This window comes from Pongo pygmaeus, chromosome 5 (assembly GCF_028885625.2).
Source record: "Pongo pygmaeus isolate AG05252 chromosome 5, NHGRI_mPonPyg2-v2.0_pri, whole genome shotgun sequence".
NCBI lineage: Eukaryota > Metazoa > Chordata > Mammalia > Primates > Hominidae > Pongo > Pongo pygmaeus.
In genome coordinates this window covers 24,900,886-24,928,879 of record NC_072378.2, presented here as the reverse complement: position 1 = coordinate 24,928,879, position 27,994 = coordinate 24,900,886, and the positions used below count along the sequence as shown (strand labels likewise).

General features: G+C 41.8%; 1 protein-coding gene across 7 annotated transcripts in view; it reads left to right on the top strand.

Annotated features, from left to right (window-relative positions):
* Positions 1 to 27,041, top strand: part of RIPOR2 (RHO family interacting cell polarization regulator 2) — a 236,046-nt gene extending 209,005 nt beyond the window's left edge. For 6 of the 7 annotated variants that reach the window (XM_054490703.2, XM_063665880.1, XM_054490708.2 and 3 more), the window contains 8 exons: positions 66 to 234; positions 3,522 to 3,657; positions 5,250 to 5,411; positions 7,622 to 7,780; positions 10,477 to 10,679; positions 18,695 to 18,778; positions 21,458 to 21,548; positions 24,812 to 27,037. In XM_054490703.2, the coding sequence (XP_054346678.2) occupies positions 66 to 234; positions 3,522 to 3,657; positions 5,250 to 5,411; positions 7,622 to 7,780; positions 10,477 to 10,679; positions 18,695 to 18,778; positions 21,458 to 21,548; positions 24,812 to 24,912 (1,105 nt within the window). In that variant the 3' untranslated portion in view covers positions 24,913 to 27,037. Of the gene's footprint in view, positions 1 to 65; positions 235 to 3,521; positions 3,658 to 5,249; positions 5,412 to 7,621; positions 7,781 to 10,476; positions 10,680 to 18,694; positions 18,779 to 21,457; positions 21,549 to 24,811 lie in introns of all 7 variants that reach the window. The other variant, XM_054490714.2, reaches the window with a different exon arrangement.
* Positions 27,042 to 27,994: the final 953 nt, after the last annotated feature.

Sequence of the window (27,994 nt, the reverse complement as noted above, 5' to 3'; positions counted from 1 at the left end):
TGTAGATTTGACCTGTGGTTTGTGCACAGAAAAAGAATAGCTGATGTTTTGCCCACCTTCAATAGTTACAGGTCGGTTCACCCAGAAGCCAGGGGGCATCTCAGTGAAGCGCTCACTGAAGACACAGGAGTTGGGACCAGTGTGGCAGGAAGTCCTCTCCCACTGACCACAGGCAACGAGAGCCTGGACATCACCATCGTCAGGCACCTCCAGTACTGCACCCAACTCGTGCAGGTAGGATCAGCGACGACTTTGTGTTTGAGATACCAGGTGATTTACATACCAGGATGTGTGCTTTCATTTTTTAGTGTTGCCAGGGAAATGAGAATTCAGGAATAAGAGAACAGTCTTGCTGTGGTTTGAGCCAAGTCAAAAACTCTGATGGGCCTGCCCATCCCTCTACAACCTTGGGTTTTTCATCTTCGAACCTAACTCTCCAGACTTTCACAGTAGTAGGTGGAATATGGTTAGCTCTCACTTTTGACTCATTTGGTAGTACCTGAGAATATTGTGATTAAGGGGGTGGGGGTAAGGCATTTGTATTCTACCATCTGCAATGGAGTTTGAAAGCCAGTAGTACTGAATATATATTAACGTGAATGCCAAATGAATTAGTTTTTCACCACCTGGATAGCTAAAAGAAAGTGTTAAAGAATCTAACCACAGTCTCCTGGACCTTGAATAAGTAATTCTTATTAGCAATGCTAAGAGATAATTCTCTAGGCCATCATCATCACCATTTAGCTCTCATTCTGGGACACCACAGAGCTGATTTTTCTTCTCATCTCAAGCTGTTTACCACTTAAGGTTTTTCAACAGTGGAGCAAATGTTCTGAAATTCTTTTGTTGCAGGAAGGGTTTCAGCTGTCTTGAACAAAGCATTTTTCCTCAAGCATCTACTTAAGAGCTTTCTCCTTGCCTGGTTGCTTTTCTTCTAATATCATTCTTCTCCCAGCTTGCTTGGATGTATGTGGAACAGGAAGAGAATACAGAAGCTAATAAAATGGTTCCAGACTAGGCGCAGTGGCTCACGCCCATAGTCCCAGCACTTTGGGAGGCCAAAGCAGGAAGATTGTTTGAGCCCAGGAGTTTGAGACCAGCCTGGTAAACAGAGTGAAACTCATCTCTACAAAAGATACAAAAATTAGTCAGGCATGGTGGCACATGCCTATAGTCCCAGCTACTCAGGAGGCTAAGGTGGGAGGATTGCTTGAGCCTGGGAGGCAGAGGTTGCAGTGAGCTGTAATGGCACCACTGCACTCCAGCCTGGGTGACAATGGTTCTACTCCTTTCTGTGTCTCTCAGAGACCTGTCTCGATCACCTGGTAGGCATAGATGCAGAACGCAGACCGGTACTACCATGCTGAATCGTCTAAAGTATTTGGACTCTAAAACAAATAGGATTTTCAAACCCAGCACTTTCGGAGGCCAAGGCCTCATTAAAAAAAGAAAAGAAAAGAAAAGAAAAAGTGTCAAGGGGATCAGCCAAGCAGGAAGGGTGCAGAAAGAGGAGGAATGGTAACCCAAGAGCACAGAACCTGTTGGAAGAAAAGAGTCAGGGTGAGGAGCCAGGGATCTCTCGGGAGCCCAGCAGAGGGGCAGTGTTGCCTCCTTGGTAACAGACATGTGATGAGATGTAGGAGAATATGCTTCTCCACCATAGATGAAGAGCATCAGAGAAGCCTCAGACAACTATGTGCTGTGAGAGACTGGTTGGCAATTATAACTCCTGCCACTTGGTTAGCCAACACTTAGCTGAACTCTTCTGTTGATTCTGGAGGTCAAAAACCACAAAGGTCTCACAAACCATGAGACTGATAACCAATCTGGTAGAATGTGCAATTTTTTTTTCTGATCAAAACAGACAGGGATTTTTATTTATGTATAACTGTTTTCTACTCACCAACCATTTGAATGAGACAGCTCTTTGTCCTTGCTGAGCCTGATACTATGCCAAGCAAACCACTTGTTTCTCTTTTAGAGAAAAATAGCTATTTTGTGAGACATAAGAGAATTCTTATCCATGAAGGAGTGACTGTTTTCTCGCAAAGACTAATTGGCATGCTTTTAGTGCAAGCAATCAATGCAGTGTTTCTCTCGGTAATAAGGCCGTGATTATAACAATTCATCCTTTCTGTGGAGATGAGCAATGGTACAGAAACAGAAGAGGTGGATACAAAGATGGAGATTGAAGGAATGAGATTTAGAAACTTACCTTCTCGCTTGCGTTGATTCATGTGTGAGCTTACTTGTTAGTTATATAATCACAGAGAGATAAAGATGTGCATTTTCTGAGAATCATAATCACTACAATTATTTTCAAAATAAAGCAGTTCATTGCTATTGTATTTACTCACAGGAAAGGTGTTAGTACATAATTGCTGCACTAGACTTTTTTTTTGTTTTTTTTTTGAGACAGAGTCTCACTCTGTCACCCAGGCTGGAGTGCAGTGGCACAATCTTGGCTCACTGCAGCCTCCGCCTCCAGGGTTCAAGTCACTCTCCTGCCTCAGCCTCCTGAGTAGCTTGGACTACAGGTCTGCACTACCACGCCCGACTAATTTTTGTATATTTAGCAGAGATGGGGTTTCGCCATGTTGACCAGGATGGTCTCAATCTCCTGACCTTGTGATCTGCCTGCCTCAGCCTCCCAAAGTGCTGGGTTTGAAAATCCTATTTGTTTTAGAGTCCCAATACTTTAAACAATTCAGCATAGTAGTACAGGTCTGTGTTCTGCATCTATGCCTACCAGATGATCGAGACAGGTCTCTGAGAGACACAGAAAGGAGTAAAACCATTGGGCAGCAGGTGACTTATATTCCTTCCTCTCTTAGGCCTTCTCATTCTTGTGAACTGCACACAAATGAACCCACTTACAACTTATGTGACCTTGGGTGGGTTACTTAACCTCTCTGTGCCTCAATTTTCTCATCAGTAAAATGGGGATATCAATAAGACCTGCCTCATTGGGTTGTTATGAGAAATAACATAAGCTAACACTTATACAGAACTCAGACCAGTGCCTGGCACATAGTAAGCACTCATTTGTTATCAAGAGACAGCTCTGATTGTAATTATCATTATTATTTAACCTGATCTTAACTTTCAGCTTGAACACACACACAAATAAAACCATGCTGTGAAAAATTACTGCATTTGTAAGACAAATCTATTTCTGCTTATACACCAAGATACAGCCTAAACTGCCCCTCACGTTTCAAAGGGGAAGATCAGATTCACAGTACATAAAAGGGAAGGCAGCTTTATAATAACCTTGTAGACCTACTACTGAGAAAGTTCTAGAATTGATGCACACATGAAGAAATGCAAAGCAACAAAAACATGCCTGATTTCATCAGATGTTGTAACTGGCATGGAATGAGGATCATTATCAAGCTGGAAGAAAAACATTGCATGAGTTTATTTGGTATCATCACCACATTCAGGAAGGATGAGGCTGGGTAGAGAAAACTCTACTGAAAACAACATAATTGAAACAGTGGTTTTGTTTGTTTTACCAGCAAATTGTTTTCTCAAGCAAAACCCCATTTGTGGCAAGAAGTCTCTTAGAGAAGCTTTCTAGGCAGATCCAAGTGATGGAAAAACTCGCAGCTGTCAGTGATGAGAACATAGGAAATATCAGTTCTGTTGTGGAAGGTAAGTATCTGCCAGTTACACCGCTATTCACGTAAATGATGACACCACTAGCCCAGTCCACTCCCTATGCATGTTCATTGTTTTGTTGGAAAAACAGAAAAGCATTCTTAGGTCACAGGATTGAGAAAGGTCTCAAACAAATTGGGCTCATTAATGTCACATTTCAGCTTTCTGAGTCAAAGCAGCAGACACACAGTTTTTTCCAGAGGGCCTCCACCTCCAGAAGTCAGACACAGAAACAAAAACAGCATCCACTTCACAGGCAGAGTTTCACAGACTTTCTGCTGGTGCGGTTCCCTTTAGGGACAGATGACTATAGGATGCTCTTGCACCCTGGAGGTGGCTAAGACAACTCCTATAGTGACTATCAATTGGAAGATCCTGCCAGACCCTGCTGGGGAAAGGTACAAATACATGGATGCAAATGCCTCCAGGAGAGTTCCTGCTTCTAAGAGTTTTAGATGAAGAATTTGACCTGGGAAAGATGCCTTTGAATTTGTGTGATCTGGCTATGGGGCACTTTTATAGAAACCAAAATTTATGTCTTTTTTCGTATCAGATATTCAGCAGAAACAGGGTCTTCCAGGTAATCTCTGATTAAGCCTAAAACTTCCTATATCTTCTCCCTGTACATTTCTGTCTCCCACATCCATTCCCACTAGAAGTAGGTGACCTTGGCCGGTCTCTGAGGGGCATGAAGAGGGGCAGGACATTCAGGCTGTGAGTGATTTGTGTCCTCTCCTCTCCCAGCCCCCTCCTCATGATCATGACATATTCAAGTGAAACATTGTTCCCGTGCCACCTGGTACCATGCTGTTCAGTCACTTCAGTCAGGGAATCACCTGGGCAGGGTAAAAATTTCCTCCAGCCACCTACTGCTACCTCCCATCCCCTTCAGGAAACTCTCCTCCAGTTTGAGTCCTTGATCCTGCATGATTTCTGCTGTGGAGTTATAGGAAATGACAAGTTTGGAATGCCTCCCAAGGGTAGAGCTCCTGTGTTTCCTATCACTCACAGCAAACAAACTTGTTTTTGCTCTATTTTCTTTGCTCCCCAAGCAGGATGAGTTCCTCGTCATAACTTCTTTACCCTTCGGGCCATCTGCCAACCACACAGGAGTCTGCTAGTTCCATCTGAAAACTAACCACAGTCTTATGGGGAGAAAAAAGGTCCCTAAAGACCCCCCCCAACACACACACACACACCCTTTCCCCAACACGTCTTCATCTGCTTCATTTAAAATATGTTATGGCCAGGCGCGGTGGCTCACGCCTATAATCCCAGCACTTTGGGAGGCCGAGGTGGGTGGTTTGCTTGAGGACAAGAGTTCGAGACCAGCCTGACCAACATGGTAATACCTCATCTCTACTAAAAATACAAAAATTAGCCAGGTGTGGTGGTGCATGCTTGTAATCCCAGCTACTTGGGAAGCTCAGGCAAGAGAATCACTTGAACCCAGGAGGCGGAAGTTGCAGTGAGCTGAGATCATGCCATTGCACTCCAGCCTGGGTAACAAAGCAAGACTCTGTCTCAAAATAAAATAAAATAAAATAAAATGTGTTATGAGATGGGGGGTTGCTCTTCTTTTCCAGCCATACCAGAATTTCACAAAAAGCTGTCTTTGCTGTCATTCTGGACCAAGTGCTGCAGCCCTGTTGGCGTCTACCACAGCCCAGCAGACAGAGTGATTAAGCAGCTGGAGACCAGCTTTGCCAGAACTGTCAACAAAGAATATCCAGGACTTGCAGACCCAGGTACGAGGCGCAGTAGAGAGAGAATTTCTGTCCTTCAGTGTGAGAGTGGGCATTGGGGTGGGGGTCGGGGGGGGGGGGGTCCTCCTACCACTTGCCTGCGGATGGGAAACACACAAAAGGCCATCCCTGAAAAAAGAAGTGTACTGTCCAGGGAAAACATCATCTACTCAGATTTAAGAAAAGAAAGTGTTGAACTGTTTTAATTCAGAATATCAGCAGTGACATTTAAAGCTACTACATTTTGGCCAGGTGCAGTGGCTCACGTCAGTAATCCCAGCACTTTGGGAGACTGAGACAGGTGGATCACCTGAGGTCAGGAGTTCGAGACCAGCCTGGCCAACATGACGAAACTCCATCTCTACTAAAAATACAAAAATTAGCCGGGCATGATAGCCCATGCCTGTAATCCCAGCTACTTGGGAGACTGAGGCAGGAGAATCGCTTCAACCTGGGAGGCAGAGGTTGCAGTGAGCTGAGATCACGCCACTGCATTCCAGCCTAGGTGACAGAGTGAGACTCCATCTCAATAATAAAGCTACTACATTCGTATGTATTGTTATTTCTATGTGTATACTTCTTTCATTACAATTTCACCAGTATGAGAGTGTCAAATGGTATGATCACTTTGGAAAAACTGTTTGGCAGTTTCTACTAAAGCTCAGTATACCCCCTACCCTTGGATCCAGCACATTCACTGCTAAATATGTAAAGACAAATAAGTGCTATGTTCACAAGAAAGGACATTTATATGAAGGTTCCTACCAGCTTTACTCACAAGAGTCAAAAATTGGAAACAACCTAAATGCCCACAAGAGAATGGATAAATTGTAATATTCTCATAGCATAGAGTATTACACAGCAATTTTTAAAAACAAAATACAGACAAGGTCTCACCCTGTCACCCAGGGGGAATGCAGTGGTGTTTTAACAGCTCACTACAGCCTCAATCTCCTGGGCTCAGGAGATTCTCCTGCCTCTTGCCCTTTTGTACTGGGACTATAGGTAGATGCCAACACGCCTGGCCAATTTTTGTACTTTTAGTAGAGAGGGGGTTTCACTCTCTTGCCCAGGCTGGTCTTGAACTCCTGGGCTCAAGCGATCCTCCCTTGGCCTCCCAAAGTGCCAGAATTACAGTTGTGAGCCACTACACTGGGCCAGCAATTTTTTTTTAATTAATTAATTTATTTATTTTGAGATGGAGTCTCACTCCGTTGCCCAGGCCGGAGTGCAATGGTGCGATCTCAGCTCACTGCAACCTTCGCCTCCTGGGTTCAAGCGATCCTCCTGCCTCAGCACCCCCGCAGTAGCTGTGATTACAGGCACACGCCACCATGACCAGCTAATTTTTATATTTTTAGTAGAAACAGGGTTTCGCCATGTTGCCAGGCTGGTCTTGAACTCCTGACCTCAGGTGATTCACCTGCCTCAGCCTCCCGAAGTGCTGAGATTACAGGTGTGAGCCACCGTGTCTGGCCCTGGGCCAGCAATTTTTAAAAAGAATACATTGTTGCTATAATCAATAATTTGAATGAATCTCACAGATACTTTGTTGTGTAAAAGGAACAAGACACCAAAAGTACATACTATATAATTCCATTTACATGAAGTTCAAGAACAGGTGAAACTAATTTATGTTGATAGAAGTCAGATTGTTAGTTGCCTATTTGTGCCCTTCCCTTCCTTTCTCTTCCCTTCATTCTTCCTTCCTTCTTTCCTTCCTTCCTTCTCTTTTCCTCTCTCACTTGTCTCTTCCTCCTCCTTTTTATCTCTCTCCTACACACACATATATAATATTTATTCATTATATATTTCATATATAAGGGAAGGGAAGGGTAGCTATAGACTGGGAAGGGGCACAAGAAAACCTTATGGAATTAGGGCCATCTTCCATATCTTGATCTAAATGGCAGTTACACAGGTGTGCACAGGTGCAAAAACCATCCAGCTGCTTACTTTACTACTTCACTCTATCTTCAACCACGATAAAAGATAAACAACTTATTGAGCCAGGTGTGATGGCTCATGCCTGCAACTCCATCTACTTGGGAAGCTGAGGCAGGAGGACTGCTTGAGCCCAGGAGTCTGAGACCAACCTGGGCAACAAAGTGAGACCCTGTCTCTAAAATAAAAATAAAAATTATTGAATGAAAGAATGAATGAATGAATGGTCATATATCTAAAGCTGCTCTGTGTCTTTCCCTTCCGAATAGTGTTTCGAACCCTGGTGTCCCAAATTCTGGACCGGGCTGAGCCTCTGCTTTCCTCCAGCCTGTCCTCGGAAGTCGTCACTGTTTTCCAGTATTACAGTTACTTCACCAGCCACGGCGTCAGTGACCTAGAGAGTTACCTGAGCCAGCTGGCCAGGCAAGGTGGGACATGTTCTTTTGTCATATTGTAGTGGTGGCTCAATTTGGCATTATCGCTGGTCTTTTAAATCATGGCTTTTGGCAATGATGGCCTTTTATTTTTCAAGTCCACAGTAGAGGTGCAATTTGCCTTTTAAGTGACTTTTGGACTTTTAACATTAGTGAGCCCCTTGTTAATGAACCAGGGATTCACTAGGAGCAACTCAACCATCTGGCAGAGAGGTACCATTTACAGGAAGCTGGTAAATGATTTAAGCTTTCACTGTAATTTATTTCCTTCAGTAATGTATTTGCCATTAGTCAGATCAATCCTACAGGCAATACTATTTTATATTGCCCTTTTTGGTGAGGCTTTCATTAATAATAGGAAGAAATGGGGTTTCAAAGAAGGCAGGTAGGTAACATGGTGGGAAGGGAAAGGAGGAAAAGGTGGAAAACTAACTCCAGGGCTACATGTCCAGGGAACACGGAGAACAGCTGCCAGTGCAGGCGTGCAGCAATTAAGCTGGTTCTTGCCATTCCACATGGCCCTTCAGAGGCTGGAAATAAAATAACAATCTAAATCAAGTGAAAACTCCACTTTGGGAGTGGAGCCAGGTAGTGAGGGGCTGGTTTCTGGTTCCCAGGTTTGTACTTTATAAATCCACAGAGCCTTGACAATGCAGGTTAAAAGGGACAGGAGGAAGGAGGTGTGTTCTTTGGAGCTAGGTGAGTCTGGCACGGCACCAGGCAGCAGCAACATGTCTGGCGCAAGCCCAGGCTTACCCCTTCTCTCTCCAGAGCATCAAATCCTGCAACAACACAGTCAGCACATTGGGTGGCATCATAGTGTCACCCAGCACTGTACCAGCACGGAGCATGGGAGAGAGTCTGTGCATAACCCCTTACAAGGCAGACGCCAGCACAGAGGACCAGGGAGAGAAAGCATGGGCAGAAAGACCTTGTTTTAGGACCACAAAGTCTTATTTTATAATATTATAATCTTCATTTATTGATACTAAATTTGTCCCAATCTAAATCCATTTTCTGAGAAAATGTTTATATTACTCAGTTTGCATCAGTGGCAATTTACATCTCTAGGCTCTTATTACACGGTCCCCAAGAAGGCCTACTCATTTACTAACAGCAATGGGGAATGACAATGAAAAAAACCTTTAACATTTTAAGTGTCTTTTTTCTTTCATTATAAAAGGGAAAAGCCTTCATTATTTAAACAAAAAATGTAAACAGAGAAGTATAAAAAAAGAAATTTCAATCTCTCCTCCTACTTTTTAAATTGAATGTATTTTTCAGTTGAATGTACGTGGGTTTTACATTCCAAATTGTAATTATGCCTTATAGAGTATTGATCCTGCTTTTTATTTGATATTATGTTCTGTGTTATTCTTTGAAAGCATTTGTATTAGATTATATTAGTTATTATATTAATAGTTTTGCGTATGAATGTATACTAATGTATTTGATTATATTGTTGGGCATTTAGGCTATTTTCTGTGACTTGTTAATTTAGATGTTATAATCCATAATGCTTCCTTCAGGCTTTTTACTAGGGTGTTTATTTACAAAGCAGTGAAATTGATAGAGCATTCACAGCAAGGAAAATAGGAAATTAAGCAAAAAAATCTAAATAAATCACAAATTTGTCTACCGTGTAGAGAATATTGCTTTATTCATGGAGCATGAATTTTGGCTTTTATTTTTCCATCTGTACTGACCAGACACATTCTCATCCCAGTGTTTTTATGACTAATGGTTGATCATGCTGGATTTCTGGTTAGGGAGTAGAGTATACTCTTTATTCATGGAACATGGTTAATTTGTCCAAATGGGACTCAAAACCTTATTTTTTAATATATTGTCTTCCTATTCCAACCAACAAAATGGGTTGCTCTGACCAGGCAAGGTGGCTCACACCTGTAATCCTAGCACTTTGGGAGTCCAAGGCGGGTGGATCACTTGAGGTCAGGAGTTTGAGACCAGCCTGGCCAACATGGTGAAACTCCATCTCTACTAAAAATACAACAATTAGCTGGGCGTGGTGGCATGTGCCTATAATCCCAGCTATTTGGGAGGCTGAGGCAGGAGAATCACTTGAACCTAGGAGGCAGAGGTTGCAGTGAACCGAGATCACACCATTTGCACTCCAGCCTGGACAACAAGAACGAGACTCTGTCTAAAAAAAAAAAAAAAAAAAAAAAGAAGAGAAAAAAAATTAAATATATAAATAAATAGATAGATAGGTTGCTCCATTGGGGCCCAGTTGCCTCAGTGCAGACTTGGTTTCTGCACTGAGTTCACCCAGGGTTGGGGTTTTGCCAGACAGTTTTGACTAAAAGAGGAGCAATTGAGTCTGCCATACATATATTAGGAAGATTGTAAAAAATGTCTACTTGTATTTTCTTCTGTATATTTTTACATTGGGCTAATTCATCTGTAAGTTATTTTTGTAGCCATTATGAGATAGAAACCCACCTTCACTTTTTCCCATGTGTTTTGCCCATCACTGTAATGTAGTTCTTTGCATAGTCTGTCCTTTTCTCACCAATCTGAAATACCACCTTTATCAGATGCTAATTTTTCATATGTGTTGGAGTTACTATACTATTCTTTCTTATGTACTTGAGTTCTATTTATATTTGTAATGAGCTGATTACTTTAGCATGTCAGAACATGAAATCTCCTTCCTTCTTACCCTCCAGTTTCCATGGTTCAGACTCTGCAATCACTAAGAAATGAAAAACTGCTACAAACCATGAGTGACCTTGCTCCCAGCAACCTCCTGGCTCAGCAGGAAGTACTCAGGACTCTGGCTCTGCTATTAACCAGAGAGGACAATGAAGTTAGTGAGGCTGTGACGCTTTACTTGGCAGCAGCCTCCAAAAATCAGCATTTCAGGGAAAAGGTAAGACACTAAACCATGGCCATCAAGCCAGAAGCTGGTTTAATTTCCTATCATTTACTACTAATATTTTAGCATTTATTCTTTTATAAAAATAATTTTTTTCTACTTATTAATAATATGTGCTCCATAAAGCAATCAAAACTAAAGAAATATAGATAAGTACCCCTTAAGTCCAGCCCCCAGAGAAAACTATTAATAGCATACTGCCTCTTCTTTCAGATTGTATCTATATATATGCTAACATACATAATTTTAAAAATGAGCTCACACTATCCTGTTTCATAATGGATTTTTAAATGTAATATATCATGGTTATTTTCTTTCCTTGATAGAACATATTGATCTACTTCATTATATTTATGGATGAATGGCATGTCCGTGTATGAATATCCTAGAATTTATTTTCTTACTGTGTATTGGTGGGCATTTGTGTAGTGTCCAACTCTAAAAATATTATGGTGAACATATGTGTGTGTATATGTGTGTGCATACAGGCATGTCTTATGAGCAGTTTGGGGTCAAGTAATCTAACTATTGGCTGAAACAGCTGGAATATTTTTAATTTTAAAAGCCATCACTCTTATTTCCAGGGAAGAGGTAATTTATCTCTCTCTCAGCTTTAATTCAGTAGCCATCCAGATGGAACAGGAATCTGTAGTTTAAGTACGTTGGCTCATACAAGTGGAATTGGTCCCCTGGGAGCCCTTTACAATTTATACTGTCATTCTAAAAACTAACTCTCATCAAAATGCAGATCAGCTCGAGAAAGTTAAACATGGCCTCTCCTTGTCCTTGAAAAGGTCCCATGTTGAACTCCGTTTGTTTAACTTGTCTAAGGCACTGCCTAAGCTAATATGTAATGGAACGTTTGTGTACTCACAAGAAAATAATCCATTCTAATGCCATTTCGGTCCAAAAGGGTGAACTCTATGTAGTTCTTTGCTACACAGTTATGATCTTTCAGTGGAATTAGCTCAAAAAGCTGTTCTGTGGGCTGACCACTCTCACCTCCTACCAAAAAGAGAGAAGGAAAATTAAAGAATCGTGAACATGCTGGTAGCAGGATATATACGCATCTGAGTGTGCAGTTTATGGGGAGCAGGTCTGTGATACTCTTTAGTCACAGTGAGGGGCCAGTGTTCTAAATGTGCCCTTAAAAATGGCAACAGGGGGCTGGGTGTGGTGGCTCACACCTGTAACCCCTCCACCCCCCCCCCAAAAAAAAAGAAGAGAAAAAAATTAAATAAATAAATAAATAGATAGATAGGTTGGCTGAGGTGGGTGGATCACCTGAGGTCAGGAGTTTGAGACCAGCCTGGCCAACATGGAGAAACCCTGTCCCTACTGAAAATACAAAAATTAGCCAGGCCTGGTGGCACATGCTTGTAATCCCAGCTACTCAGGAGGCTGAGGCAGGAGAATCACTTGAACCCAGGAGGTGGAGGCTGCAGTGAGCCGAGATTGCGCCACTGGACCCCAGCTGGGTGATAGAGTGAGACTCCATCTCAAAAAATAAAAAAATAAAAAATAAATAACAACAGGTAAGACATAGCCTTCCTTTGGCTATTCTATATGCATCTTTTACTTTTAGGGCATTAGCCACAGGCTAAATGTTCTCTTGTTATTCCGATTCAGCTCTCATGTTTATTCCCTCAAATTCATATTTCATGACTAAACCTTCATTATGTGACTACTGTGTCCCTGGTATTATATGGAGGGTTTTGTGGACACTGTAGAAATAAAGGAAAAGTAGTCCTTACCCTTGAAGAGTTTCCAGTAGTCAGAAAAACAAGAAATAATACCTGTCAAGTACTGTGTACTTCCTAAACACCAGGCACCGTGCGGCATCACTTAGCTGTCTTATCTCTAACAAGGTGGATGCTCTGATCCCACTTTATGGATTAGGAAACTGAGCCTCCAAGGAGTTAAACTTGGCTAGGACTAGTTAAGTAACAGAATTTGGATTACTACCTAGAAATGTTTGACTCCCAAAGCCTGAACCCTTTCCATATTTTCTTATATAGAATAGCCAAAGTTATTACATTAAGTTCTTAAAACTAGATGCAAAGCACCAAAGCAACACAAAAATGCCTCTGTGAGAGCTGGTGTTCACTGTAAACCCGGAACCTTACTTCAAGGATCATAGCTATTGAAACAAAATAAAAGTTGTGTGTGTTAGTTCATTATTTTATGCTTTTCCCCACACCTAGACAAGTAGGAAATCCACTGTCCTCCAACTATACTGTTGCATTCAGATGTGGTTGCTTCTTTAATTATCCAGGACTGGTCAGAGGAGATGCTGGTGGCCTCTGCATGGTGACAGGGGCTTCTTGCTTTATAATGTGCCTTCTGTTTGCTTCCTGGAGTTGTTATGAATCTGAGCAGCCACCAATTCTTAGGCAACCACTCAAACTAAAGTGAGCAACCTTATGACTCAACAGGCATTTAACAATAAATAAATAGGCCCGGCGCGGTGGCTCACGCCTATAATCCCAACACTTTGGGAAGCCGAGGCGGGTGGATCACCTGAGGCCAGGACTTCGAGACCAGCCTGGCCAATATGGTGAAACTCCGTCTCTACTAAAAATACAAAAAATTAGCTGGGCGTGGTGGTGGGCACCTGTAGTCCCAGCTACTCGGGAGGCTGAGGCAGGAGAATTGCTTGAACTCAGGAGGCAGAGGTTGCAGTGAGCTGAGATCGTGCCATTGCACTCCAGCCTGGGTGACAAGAGCAAGAACGCCGTCTCAAAAAATAAATAAATAAATACATAAATAAAGTGAGCAACCTATTCAGTAATCCCAAAATTAACAGGGTCAGGTATCATCTCCGAAGTTAACATAGACAGGTTTGCCCTATCACCTAGCATGTTAGCTTGGCACCTAACAATTACCTAGTCATCTGTTCATGGAACAAGTGAATTGATATTTTCAGATATATTTACACACATGGTTACAATATTTGTGTTCCCGAAATGAGGGAGACAAATATTTCCACCAACATAATCTAACTAAATGAATTATGACTCAGCATTTTGCATAGACACCATCAACTGGTTTCTGACCTCCAGGGCCAGCCCTTGTTAAAATTATAAAGTAGATGAACTTCAGCACAAGACTCCTCTCTATTTTCCCCTGCCCATTTCTCTCTCTCTAAGGTTTGTTTTGGATTTTAATGATGGGATCCTACTTTGTTACCCAGGCTGGACATGCACCACCCAGGTAGTGCAATCATAGCTCACTACAGCCTTGAACTCCTGCCATTTCCCTCTTTTATTCGTATCGAGGGTCTTGAAGGTTAACTATCAAACCATAGGTTTACCCCTTACCAAAACCACATATTCCAAGACTTAAATGGGTGATCACAACTTAAAGTGTCCTTCCTCTCGGGCATGTTTGCATTATAACAATGCTTCAATAGGGATGAAATGCTAAAGATGACCTTGGTGTATATCCACCTCTGGAAATGGGAGCTTTGGAGGGGGTTGATGACAAGTGGCACTTCTGGGACAGTCACCTTGTTCCTTTTGTACTGGAGGCTAGTCCCTGTGTAGCTGCCCAGTTGTGGATTGAGGCTTATTTCCTCCCCGTTTGGCTGCTCACCCTCAAGTGAGTAGAGGCCAAAAGGCAAGCCAGAGAGAGGTTTTCAAAAGCCAAAGCCCAGGCTCTAACTATTTAGGTCTAGTATAGTTAAGAGCTAGTTACTGTTACTGCTTTTGTTCTTGCTGTAATAACCTATACTGCATATCTTTGTTTCCTTTAAGAGTGTTAAACCGGCCGGGCACAGTGGCTCACGCCTGTAATCCAGCACTTTGGGAGGCCGAGGCGGGAGAATCACCTGAGGTCAGGAGTTTCAGACCAGCCTGACCAACATGGAGAAACCCCATCTCTACTAAAAATACAAAAAATTAGCTGGGCATAGTGGAGCATGCCTGTAATCCCAGCTACTCGGGAGGCTGAGGCAGGAGAAGCGCTTGAACCCAGGAGGCAGAGGTTGCAGTGAGCCGAGATTGCACCATTGCACTCCAGCCTGGGCAACAAGAGCAAAACTCCATCTCAAAAAAAAAAAAAGAGTGTTAAACTGACTGGGCGCGGTGGCTCACACCTGTAATCCCAGAACTTTGGGAGGCTGAGGAGGGCAGATCATCTGAGGTCAAGAGTTCAAGACCAGCCTGGCCAACATAGAGAAACCCCATCTGTACTAAAAATACAAAAATTAGCCGGGTGTGGTGGCAGGCGCCTATAATCCCAGCTACTCAGGAGGCTGAGGCGGGCATATGGCTTGAACCTGGGAGGCAGAGTTTGCAGTAAGCTGAGATGGAGCCACTGTACTCCAGGCTGGGCTACCAAGAGAGACTCTCTCGAAAAAAAAAAAAGAAAAGAAAAAAGAGTGTTAAACCATACGTCCACACAAAAAAACCTTGTACACAGATGTTCATAGCAGCATTATTCATAATAACCAAAAAGTAGAAACAATCTGAAGGTTCATCAACTGGTGAATAAATAAAATGTGGTCTAGCCATATAATGGAATATTTTTTGGCCATAAAAAGAAATGCAATCCTAATACATCCTTCAACCTAGATGAGGCTTGAAGATATTATGCCAAATGAAAGAGCAAGACAAGAAGGCCACATATTGTGTGAATTCATTTATATGAAATGTCCAAAGTAGGCAAATCCATAGAGATGGAGAGTAGATTAGTGGTTCCCAGGGACTGGAGAGAAAGGGTCTTGGGAATGACTACTAATGGGTACAGGATTTCTTTTTGGGGTAATGAAAATGTTCTGAAATCAGTTGAAGGGGATGATTTGTGAATATACTAAAAACCACTGAATTATACATGCTGAAGTCTAAATATTATGGTATGTAAATTATATTTTCAATTTTTTTTAATGGAGTTGTCCTATAAAACTGAGAAAACAGGGGCTGTGTGCAGTGGCTCACGCCTGTAATCCCAGCACTTTGGGAGGCCAAGGCGGGCGGATCACGAGGTCAGGAGTTTGAGACCAGTCTGGCCAACATGGTGAAACCCTGTCTCTACTAAAAATACAAAAATTAGCTGGGCATGGTGGTGGGTACCTGTAATCCCAGCTACTGGGGAGGCTGAGGCAGGAGAATGGCTTGAACCCAGGAGGAAGAGGTTGCAGTGAGCCGAGATCATACCACTGCACTCCAGCCTAGGTGACAGAGCAAGACTCTGTCTCAAAAAAAAAAAAACTGAGAAGACAGGATGTGTTTAATCCCAACTATCAGTGACTACAGCAGAACAATGTGGCATTTTATGAGTAGTCATGTCATTAAGTGGTTGATGACACTTTCAAGCTGGTTCATCTAGGGTCTCACTAAGGACAGATTACTATTCCAGATGCTAAAGGAGTTAAATAAGAAAAGGAAAAAAAAAAAAAAAAGTCTTCATCCTTAAGGAGCTTCAATATAAATGGTGTCACTATGGTATTTTTCTCTTAAAAACAAATATACGAATACACAGATATATGTGAGAATAAAAATAATGTTATAGCTATACTAATTGAGGGCTTACTTTGTGCCAGGCCTTGTTTTCTGTTCTTTACGTGTGTTATAGCATTGAAGGTTCACAAACCCCTGTAAGTGGGTCTTATTATTACAACCATTTTGCAGATTGGCAGACCGAAGCATGCGAAGTAACCTGCCCAAAATCACATGTTAGGTAGCTGAAGTACATACTAGAAATATAAATACTTATAAAATTAGACACATATAAATAATGACAGTTAATTTAAGAAACAAGGAAAATGTAAGTTATAGGAAATCAGAGAGGAGAAAAACAGAAAATTGGTCACATAATGGTTGGTGAAATGGGTCCTGGGCCTTGGACAAATTTGAAAGGTCATCAAAAATGAGGCCTGTCAGGGAGGAGAGGAGAGCATGTGGAATTATCTGTGGGGGTGCAGGGGGTGGTCACAGCCACTGGGTACATTGAGTATGGCAGGAAAAGAGGGCAGTTAGGGAGAGAGTGGGGAGCTACCTGGCTTAGGGTATTGAAAAGCCCGTAGTGAGGAGTTCTAGTTTGATGCTAGGCAAAGAAAAGGGAGTCACTCTACTATTGCAAGAGAGGGGAGGGGGGCTGCTCATGACTGACGTAATGCATGCTAGAGGAAGGGGATCCCTCATCGTTAGGCACGGGGAGTAGAATGCTGTGGTGATGGCCCAGTAGGAAATTGAGACCTCCAACAAGACCTGAGGCCATGGAAAAGGGATACATCTAAGAAATATCATCATATAGCCCAGGCACAGTGGCTCATGCCTGTAATCCCAGCACTTTGGAAGGCTGAGGCAGGAGGATGGCTTGGGCTCAGGAGTTCGAGACCAGTCTAGGCAACATGGCAAAACCCCGTTTCTACAAAAAACATTAAAAAACAATTAAGCCGGGCATGGTGGCACATGTCTGTAGTACCAGCTACTTGGGAGGCTGAGGTGGGAGGATCACCTGAGCCCAGGAGGTTGAGGCTGTAGTGAGCTGTGATCACGCCACTGCACTCCAGCCTGGGTGACACAGTAAGACCCTGTCTCAAAAAAATAAAACAAATGGCAGAGTAATACCATTTATTGATTCAACAGATACACATTAGTATGGTGATCTGACTTTTGTTATGATTTTAAAAATAAAAGTAAGCCGGGCGTGGTGGCTCACGTCTGTAATCCCAGCACTTTGGGAGGCCCAGGTGGGTGGATCACCTGAGGTCAGGAGTTCAAAACCAGCCTTGACCAACGTGGTGAAACCCTGTCTCCACTAAAAATACAAAAATTAGCTGGGCATCATAGCATCTGCCTGTAATCCCAGCTACTAGGGAGGCTGAGGCAGGAGAATCGCTTGAACCCGGGAGGCAGAGGTTGCAGTGAGCCAAGTTTGTGCCATTGCACTCCAGCCTGGGCAATAAGAGTGAAACTCCATCTCAATAAATAAATAAATAAATAAATAAATAAAAATAGAAAATAAAATTCAGACAAATAGCAAGAAATGCACACTATAGCCCAACAAAATCAAAAGTTAGTCCTCTTTCCACCCTCAATTCTCTTCAAGAGTAATTAAGTTTCCTATGAACCAATATGACATATAGTGATTCTCATTAATTTGAATTAATGTTAAGTACTACACATCTTATCAACCATTTAGGAAGAAATTAGCTTGGTAAAAATAAGACAATTGGCCAGGCGCGGTGGCTCACGCCTGTAATCCCAGCACTTTGGGAGGCTGAGGAGGGTGGATCACTAGGTCAGGAGAACGAGACCATCCTGGCTAACATGGTGAAACCCTGTCTCTACTAAAAAAAATACAAAAAATTAGTCAGGTGTGGTGGCAGATGCCTGTAGTCCCAGCTACGCAGGAGGCTGAGGCAGGAGAATGGCGTGAACCCGGGAGGCAGAGCTTGCAGTGAGTTGAGATCACGCCACTGCACTCCAGCCTGGGCAACAGAGTGAGACTCTGTCTCCAAAAAAAAAAAAAAAAAAAAGCCAGAACCGTAACTCTCTATCTCCCAATTTTATTTAATAAATTGATCCCTTATATTCTCCTAGAGTCATGGACTCTAGGAGAATATTTCAAATCTTGTAATGACACATGAGACATGGGGCAGAAGCTTGCAGGCCTTTATGATGGGACATAAAGAAAGGGATTAACACCTTAAAAGAAAAAGTTGATGATCTGGGATCAAAAACAGCTCTGAGAAATTTTGCCTTCCTCGTTACTTGGTTTAAAAAATTACCTTTAGGTGGCCAATAAAAGCCCACAGTCATTATGTTACTCAATAAGATCCCTTATGTTCTCCTAGAGTCATAGTAGATCTAGGAGAACATAAGGGATCAATTTATTGAATAAATGACTCTTTTAATTAATATGAATTTCAGTGGCTGTTTTTTTTCCTTGCTCTGAAGGTAGTGCAAAATGCTATAGTTTGTCTCAGAGAGTAAGAATGAGGTATACCTCTTAAACTACGAACAAACCAAAATGCCTTCACGAGGTCCCTCCTTCTCTTTCAGGCCTTGCTCTATTACTGTGAAGCACTAACAAAGACAAACCTCCAGCTCCAGAAAGCAGCTTGCCTGGCCCTGAAAATCCTTGAGGTAAAGCCCAGCCTTGGAGCTCCCCTGGCAGCTCAGCTTGGAGCCAGGCTAAGCCGAGTGTATATAACAGCTTTTCTCTCATGTTTGAAATTACTTTTTTAGCAGTATTTCTTGTCTCCTTTGCACCGTATGTTAGTTTTAGTATTTTTCTCCCTTAAACAGTAATTACATGTGACATTGTTTTGTTAAAGTCAATAAGTGGCAGAAAGCATCCATGTTTTGCACTAGCCCAAGGGAACCAGTTTGCCTTTAGGTCAGTATTAGAAAAGTATATCTTATTGGCCGGCACAGTGGCTCATGCCTGTAATCCCAGCATTTTGGGAGGCCGAGGCCGGTGGATCACCTGAGGTCAGGAGTTTGAGACCAACCTGGCCAACGTGGTGAAACCTCATCTCTACAAAAATACAAAAATTAGTTGGGCATGATGGCAGGTGCCTGTAATCCCAGCTACTCAGGAGGCTAAGGAGGGAGAATTGCTTGAACCCAGGAGGTTGCAGTGAGCCAAGATTGTGCCATTGCACTCCAGCCTGGGTGGCAGAGCCAGACTCTGTCTCAAAAAAAAAAAAAAAAAAGAGAGAAGAAAAAAGGAAAGTATATCTTATCTTAAAAGGGAGATGAGATGTATGGTAATTTCACTCATTTTTATTGTGAACAACAAAAAGCAAGGACAAATAAGATTTGAAAAGAAGTACTAAAATTCAGTATGCCACTGAATTCCCAGATCCTTCCCGCAAGCTCTCTTTATTAAGTAGAGAACCAGTTTTGATTGTCATAAGGAGGTGTCGTGAGCAGGGAGAGAGCTAGAATGTAAACAAGTATGAAAAGAATGGGAACTCCTGACATAGATGTTTCCCTTTCAATGGCAAGATGTAATGTTTGACCTACTTTCATCACAAAAAAATAAGACAAATCAGTCTTGAGAAAAGAATGAGAGAAGGCCAGGTGCAGTGGCTCATGCCTGTAATCCCAGCACTTTGGAAGGCTGAGGCGGGCGGATCACTTGAGGTCAGGAGATCGAGACCAGCCTGGCCAACATGATGAAACCCCGTCTGTACTAAAAATACAAAAAAATTAGCCAGGCGTGGTGGCACACACCTGTAATCCCAGCTACTGGGGAGGCTGAGGCAGGAGAATCGCTTGAATCCAGGAGACAGAGGTTTCAGTGAGCCGAGATTGCACCACTGCACTCCAACCTGGGCGACAGAGACTCCATCTCAAAAAAAAAAAAAAAAAAAAAAGAATGAGAGAAGGCCACACCTTAGAACTTGCCAAAATCTTGGAAAAGAGGCAGGGACCTGCAGGCCGGATAAAGAAAGGGATTAATACCTCAAAAGAAAAAGTTAATGGCCTGGCCTGTGATCAAAAACAGCTCTAGGGCCAGGCATGGTGGCTCATGCCTGTAATCCCAGCACTTTGGGAGGCTGAGGCCGGTGGATCACCTGAGGTCAGGAGTTTGAGATCAGCCTGGCCAACATGGTGAAACCTCATCCTTACTGAAAACACAAAAATTAGCCAAGCATGGTGGCACCCACCTGTAATCCCAGCTACTCAGGAGGCTGAGGCAGGGGAATCGCTTGAACCCAGGAGACAAAAGTTGCAGTGAGCCAAGATCACGCTGCTGTACTCCAGCCTGGGTGACTGAATGAGACTCTGTCTCAAAGAAAAAAAAAGAAACAGCTGTAGGAAATTTTGCCTTGTTACTTGGTTAAAAAAAATTACCTTCAGGTGCCCAAATAGAAAGCCCACAGTGATTGCTGTTTGGGTGCTTTCCTGATATCCAGTGATATATCAGTGATGGATGTCTGTCATACAGACAAAGTAAATAAAGACATAAGGATACAGTGATCTGCATGGGTTTTCATACTCTGAATCCACTAGACTGTAAATTCTTGAGGACCAAAACCATGTCTGGTTCACTGTGGAATCTCTCATGCCTTATGAATAGTCTGGTTCATGGAGTGCTCGATAAATATTTGTGGAACAAACAAATAGAAGAATTGTCATTAATGGCCTTTACCTCCTCCGCTATTTTAGCATATAAACTAAATAGTAAGAATTTTTAAATTAGAGCTATTTTGGAATCAGTGAGATTCAGTGGAAAGAACCAGGGAAAATGGATTCTATTCTGGAAAAGCAAGCTAGTCACTTCACTCCTCTAGACCAGGAGTGTGCTGGGGAATGAGGAATTTAGCTGATCATCAGAATTCCTGAAAGTAAGAACTCTGGGCCCCATCCCAGGAAATTCTGATATAGTGCATGCGGAGTGCCACCCAGGAATATTTACTTTTAAGAGATTCAGACACTCAGCTAGGTTTGACCCCACAGGTAAGGTGGCTTTTAGCATTCCTACCAGCTGGCCGGGCACAGTGGCTTACACCTGTAATCCCACCACGTTAGGAGGCCAAGGCAGAAGAATTCGACTAGCCTGGGCAACACAGTGAGACCTCATCTGTACCAAAGGTTAAAAATTAAAAATCAGTCCTGGCTACTCAGGAGGCTGAGGCAGGAGAATTGCTTGAGCCCAGGAGGTCAAGGCTGCAGTGAGCTATGATCGCTCTATTGCACTCCAGCCTGGGCAACAAAGTGAGGCTAAAGTTCCCACCCGTTGTGAAATGCCAAGTCTCCTGGAACTCTAGACCTAAATGTCAAAACACGATTTAACCTATTTTTCCCCTATAGGCTACTGAAAGCATTAAAATGCTGGTGACATTGTGTCAATCTGATACTGAAGAAATCAGAAATGTGGCCTCAGAAACCCTCTTGTCTCTGGGTGAGTTTTATTGTTGTTGTTTACATGATTGTTCGCTTCTGGCACTCTCTAAGGGATGTTCCCTTTTAGATGTTCCCTTCTCCAGTAAAGAGAAGTTTCATGTACCCTGTTTTAGCAGTTTCCCCGCTGTAGGCTGTCTTCTCACACACAGAGTACAAAGAACTGATCAGTGTCCATCTCACCCCAACTCCTTGTTCTGTCTGGATGCTGAGAGTGAAGTATATTGTCTGGAGCCTTTCTATATGGATTGATCAGTATGTGTACTATTTAGAATCAAGAACACAGAAGTCAAACCATAAAGCAAAGGCAATAGGAATCCAGGCTGTGTTGCCAGGTGGGGTTGACACTCCCTGGAGGACAGAAATTGGGTGAGGTACCAGAGATGCATCCCAGGGAATGCTGTAAAGCCCCAGGTATCTCAGCCTCACTCTGACTCCCAGGTTAACCTCTGACTGCCCTGTGGCCTCTGCCCATCTGAGCCCTGATACCTAAGAAAAGAATTGGAGTACTTATTTTATTCTGAAATATCCAGATAATCCTTCCTCTTCACTTTATTTTATGAAGGTTCATGCCTAGCACGCATTATACATTTATTCTTTTTTGGGGACTTGGGAGGGTGGGGAAAGCCTTTCTTAACTCTATATTAAAAAGTATAAATAGCTGGGCTTGGTGGCTCACCCCTGTAACCCCAGCACTTTGGGAGGCCAAGGTGAGTGGATCATTTGAGGTCAAGAGTTCAAGACCAGCCTGGCCAACATGATGAAACCGTGTATCTACTAAAAATACAAAAATTAGCCAGGTATTGTGGGGTGCACCTGTAGTCCCAGCTACTTGAGAGGCTGAGGTAGGAGAATCACTTGAACCCAGGAAACAGAGGTTGCAGTGAGCTGAGATCATGCCACTGTACTCCAGCCTGGGTGACAGAGCAAGACTCTGTCTCAAAAAAAAAAAAAAAAGAAAAAAGTATAAATAATTATTATAAATAATTTTACTTCAACAACACAGTCTTAAAGTATAAAAACTATGCTCCTAGAAATCCTCAGACATAATCCAATCAATACTGCAGCTTAGAAAAAAGCCACCCTTGTTTAGTGATAGTAACTTAACAACATGAAGAAGAATCTCATGGCATTTATAATCACTGTGAAAATCCCATTTATTGTTAGGCCCTCTTTCTTACAATTATGGGTTTAACAAGGCTTCATTCTGCTATTGAATATATGATTTCTTCCACAGAAATCTTAGCCAGTATATATGTGTTTAAAGGATAAAAGTTATTCCTTATGATTGTATTAGGCATAGAAATTATTTAATTCTCTAAAAATGTACCAAGGTATTATTAGTTTAAACTCCTTTATCCCTTCGTATTCTAAAATAACCATGAAGGTAAGCCAGGCGCTTATAAAGCATAGCCAACGAAGCTTCTATTTCCAGTGTAACATAAGGAAGCTGATCCCTACAGAATGTGCCCCGGGCCTCACCGGAGCTGTGCAAACAGCAGCATCTCCAGAAGCCATCACCATACCTGCTTCACCATAGCTCTTCATGCACACTGCTCACATCAGCCCCGGGCCCTCTCACACCACCAGTGTGCAGTGCTCAACACTGGCTGCACATTCGCCAGGGAAGCTTAAACAATCTACTCCCAAAGATTCTGCTTTCATTGGTCTAAGTGTTCCTTGGCATCAGGATTTTTTAAGGATTTTTTGAAGCCTCCCAGGTGATTCTAATATAAAGTTTGAGAACCCCCTGAAGTCAATATTATGAATCTTCTTTGACCCTAATACACAAATACTGGCACATTTTTCTCTTACACAACTGACTGAATTAATATAGTGAGAATAGTATTTTCAATACGAATTGATAAAATGCCCTATGACAAAGGGCAGAAGGTCATTGCGGGCACTTAAAGGACTCAGGGCTGCAAGTATTTACCAACCAGTATGGAATGATTTCGATATTTTAACCTAGAGCTGTCCAATAGATCTCTCCGTGGTGATGGGATTGTTCTATATGTGCACTGTCCAGTATGACCGCAGTCATCCTAAATGGCTGTTGGGCTGTTCACCTTCGCCACCATGATTTAGGAACTGAAGTTTTAAGTTTACTCAATTTTGAGGACAGCTGCTCCTTGACTTACAATGGGGTTACATCCCAATAAACTCAATGTAAGTTGAAAATACTGTTAAGTCAAAAATGCACTTAGTACATCTTACCTGCAGAACATCATAGCTTAGCCTAGCCTACCTTAAACATGGAGTCTCGCTCTATCACCCAGGCTGGAGTGCAATGATGCAATCTCGTCCCATTGCAACCTCTGCCCCCGAGTTCAAGAGATTCTCCTGCCTCAGCCTCCCAAGTAGCTGGGACTACAGGCAGATTCCACCACACCCAGCTAACTTCTTTTTTGTATTTTTTTGTAGAGATGGGGTTTCACTATGTTGATCAGGCTGGTCTCAAACTCATGACCTCAAGTGATCCACTCACTTTGGCGTCCCAAAGTTCTGGGATTACAGGTGTGAGCCACCACACCCAGCTGAACTTCTGATTAGGCACAACTATTTCCATGTTTGTCTCACTTGCGTTACATGTATGAAAGCCTGCTTCTTATCACTTGTCTTTGCACTTTATTTTCTCATTTTCTAATCATTTTTTAAAGTAAAAAAATAGAACAAAACATTAAAATTATTTGCAAATGCATCCTAACTGTTCAAGGTGATGTTACAGACAAAACTGAACTAGCTGGTGGCTGGTAGAAGGCATCTCTGTATGTTTACATAGTAAAGAGTAATTTTTAGCTGAAGTTTGAAAGCCTAAGATTGATTTTACCACATATCATTTAGATGTATCAATATATAATGTATACAAGTAAAAGTTATGTAAAAGTTCGATGCATTAAAGTCAAGGATCAGCCATATTGAAATCCCTAATGTACTTAAAATATAATCCATACAATTGCTCTAAAATAAATCTATTATATGAAATCATCAACATCAAATGGCCATAAGACTTCTACTCTGTTTCATACCCTGGCATTCTTTTGGTCTCTGGCATTAATTAGCTCAAAAGTTCTTGGTTGTTCTAAGCATTACCTAGAAAACAATGACATAATTAGGAATAACAAAAGATAAGTTTTCCTCACCAAAAGTTAACATAGCATATTATAGCAACCCATCCCTAAACAATTGGCACTATGTTACTTTGAGTAATGAATAAAAATGTTAAGTTTGAATCGATATTCATGTTTAATGTTCTATATTTAGGAGAAGATGGGCGGCTGGCATATGAACAATTGGATAAATTTCCTCGAGACTGTGTTAAAGTCGGAGGTCGTCATGGAACTGAAGTTGCCACAGCCTTTTAATTACAGGTTAACTGCCTAACAGCTGTCTTAATATCTGGCCCTTTTCATCAAGATGGTGCTGTGGTTTGGGCTGGAAATTGTTTAGAGCCTGAGAGACACGACAACTGAAATAAAAATGTAGGCCGGGTGCAGTGGCTCATGCCTGTAATCCCAGTACTTTGGGAGGCCAACGCAGGAGAATTGCTTAAGCCCAGGACGTTCAAGACCAACCTGAGCAACATAGCAAGGCCCTGTCTCTACAAAAAAAATAGTTTAATTAGTCGGGCGTGGTGGCATGCACCTGTAGTCCCAGCTACTTGGGAGGCTAAGGTGGGAGGATTGCTTGAGCCCAGAAGATTCAGGCTGCAGTGAGCCGTAATTGCACCACTGCACTCCAGACTGGGTGACAGAGCAAAACCCTGTCTCAAAAAACAAAACAACAACAACAACAACAAAAACATGTTATAGAAAGAATTCAGAGTCTCGTTTCACAGTACCTATCTACTTTTCCTTTGGCCAATATAGAATAGGGCTATGGTATAATTCAATAGATTACATCGTCGATTGTGTCTGATAATACTCAGTGAAAGAGTCCATCTTATCTTAATATGTATGAAATTTAAAAATAGCCATCTTTGTACTTTTTTGCAAGTTTCTCTATAAGCTTGAAATAGTCATGTGATACTTCGACAAACATCATATGCCTTGCAGTTTTTCTCGGTCGTGTTCTCAGGGTTGAGTAGTCCCCTTAGCTACCTAACTTTACTTTCAATAGAAAGCACAGAAAAGAATATCTTCAAATAAAAGTTTGCCTGCAGAACCTGGCAAAATGACCCATTTTGAGAGTTTAGATGTTTTAATTTTATGTGCTCCCAGCTACTCCGGAGTCTGAGGTGGGAGGATCACTTGAGGCAGAGGTCGCAGTAAGCTGAGATTGCACCGCTGCACTCCAGCCCATGTGACAGAGGAATAAGAGCCCGTCTCAAAAAAAACAAAAACAAACAAACAAACAAAAAAAAAAAACTCCCACAGTTTATTTTTTTTCTTTTCCCCATCCTGAAAATTCCAAAATCATGTGTCCATTATGGAAAAAAGATAAGTAAATGACTAAGAACTACCTTAAGATTATGCCTATACACTTAAACAAAAAACTCAAAGCTTATGCTTTTTTTTTAAAATTAATGAGAGCTATTTTTTATGATATTCTTACTGTAGGGGTATTTTGCTGCTAAGACAAATCAAAACCAAAACTGTTGATTCACAAACCTGTGATGCTCTTTGAGGTGGAGGAACCTAGAAGTCAGAGAAATCCTAATGGAGTAGGAATGGAGGGACATTTAAAGTGGTCCCTCCTTCTGTAAAAATGACCATGGGATTAGAAAGAAGAAGGACATCCTGAGGGGTGGTTACTGCCCCTAGGGAAATCACTCACTGGTAGGATTCCCTGGCCAAATAGTTCAAACATCAGGTCCCATTATTGCTTCAGTATCAGAGATGCAAGTTCATTAAGCAAAGTACAAGACCATTCAGTAGCTCTTATTAAAATATCTTTTCTTCCTCTAAAGAGTGTACAAGGTGGGGTATGCCAAGGTATCAAAACAATATATGTGAGTGTAATTTAAACTGTGGAATATCAACTGTACTATGGACGTGTTTGTGTCATTTAGATGTCATTTTAAATATTTACATTTTAGCAAGACTTTTAAAAAGGACTCATTTCATTTCAAAGTGCAAATTGTTTGCCAGGCTTCTGGCAAATGGTTCAACTGTGAAGTTATAATGTACATATCTGTATATTTATAAATATTATATATATTCATATATCCTTCACTTTAAAGGTACATTGTACAGTCTGTAGTTAGTAGGTATAGCCTATAGCTTATGTTAAATGGTTGAAATGGTTCTTTTTATAGAAAGTCAAACACAGATGTTACAGGATTTTGTGTTTGGTTTGTCATTTTTTTTAATTTTTTTTTTGACTATTGCATGAGTAATTAATTCCAGATCTTTTGTATTCACTTCTGTATTTTATGTTTGGTTGAGGGGGTGCTTTCAGTTTTGTGGCATTTGTATTCATTGATCTTTCAGTCATGTAAGTTAAAATAAAAATTATTTTTGAATTACTAGCATCATGTGCAGTCTGATATTTTTTTTTTTTCACATGGCCTTTCTGAGTTGGTATTTACAGAACACACTGTGCCTCATTTTCACCTTTATTTTATTTTATTTATGTATTTTGAGACGGAATTTTGCTCTTGTTGCCCCGGCTGGAGTGCAATGGTGCAATCTCGGCTCACCGCAACCTCCGCCTCCCGAGTTCAAGCGATTCTCCCACCTCAGCCTCTCGAGTAGCTGGAATTGCAGGCATGCGCCACCACGCCCGGCTAATTTTGTATTTTTAGTAGAGATGGGGTTTCTCCATGTTGATCAGCTGGTCTCGGACTCCCAACCTCAGGTGATCTGCCCGCCTCGCCCTCCCAAAGTGCTGAGATTACAGGTGTGAGCCACCACAGCTGGCAATTTTATTTTCAATTTGAAATTCCTTTATTTCTGAATAGAGATAATAAATCTCAGTTTGTTGTAAAGCTAATTGGAGAGAAAACAGCTAAGTTTCACTGTTGTGGTATCTATGAGCAGAGACTGTGAGCTCCTTGAGGGCAAATAGGTGTGGTGGCTCACGCCAAGATCGTGCCACTGCACTCCAGCCTGGGCAACAGAGTGAGATTCTGTCTCGGGAAAAAAAAAAAAAAATGTGCCTTCACTGATTTGTGTATGTTCTGTTCCCACTCAGACCCCACCAGCGTCATCACAAAGGAGCCCCTGACTTTCAACTCTGACAGTATTTACCAAGTGACATTAAATACCAGTGATTGCTTTTACTGAGTCAGTGGTAAAAACATTTTCCTCTACAAGGTTTGCTACTATACTGTTTAACTAAATTGCCTTAGTTACTTTACAAAATTATAAAGTAAAATTGTAAACCTTAGTTCACTGAAAAATGCCAGTACTTCTCATTGTATCAGAAAAACTCAAATAAAATACTTTTATCCCTGACTTTTCCTGGAGACAGTACCTCTTAGTAAACAAATATTATCTTTTGATT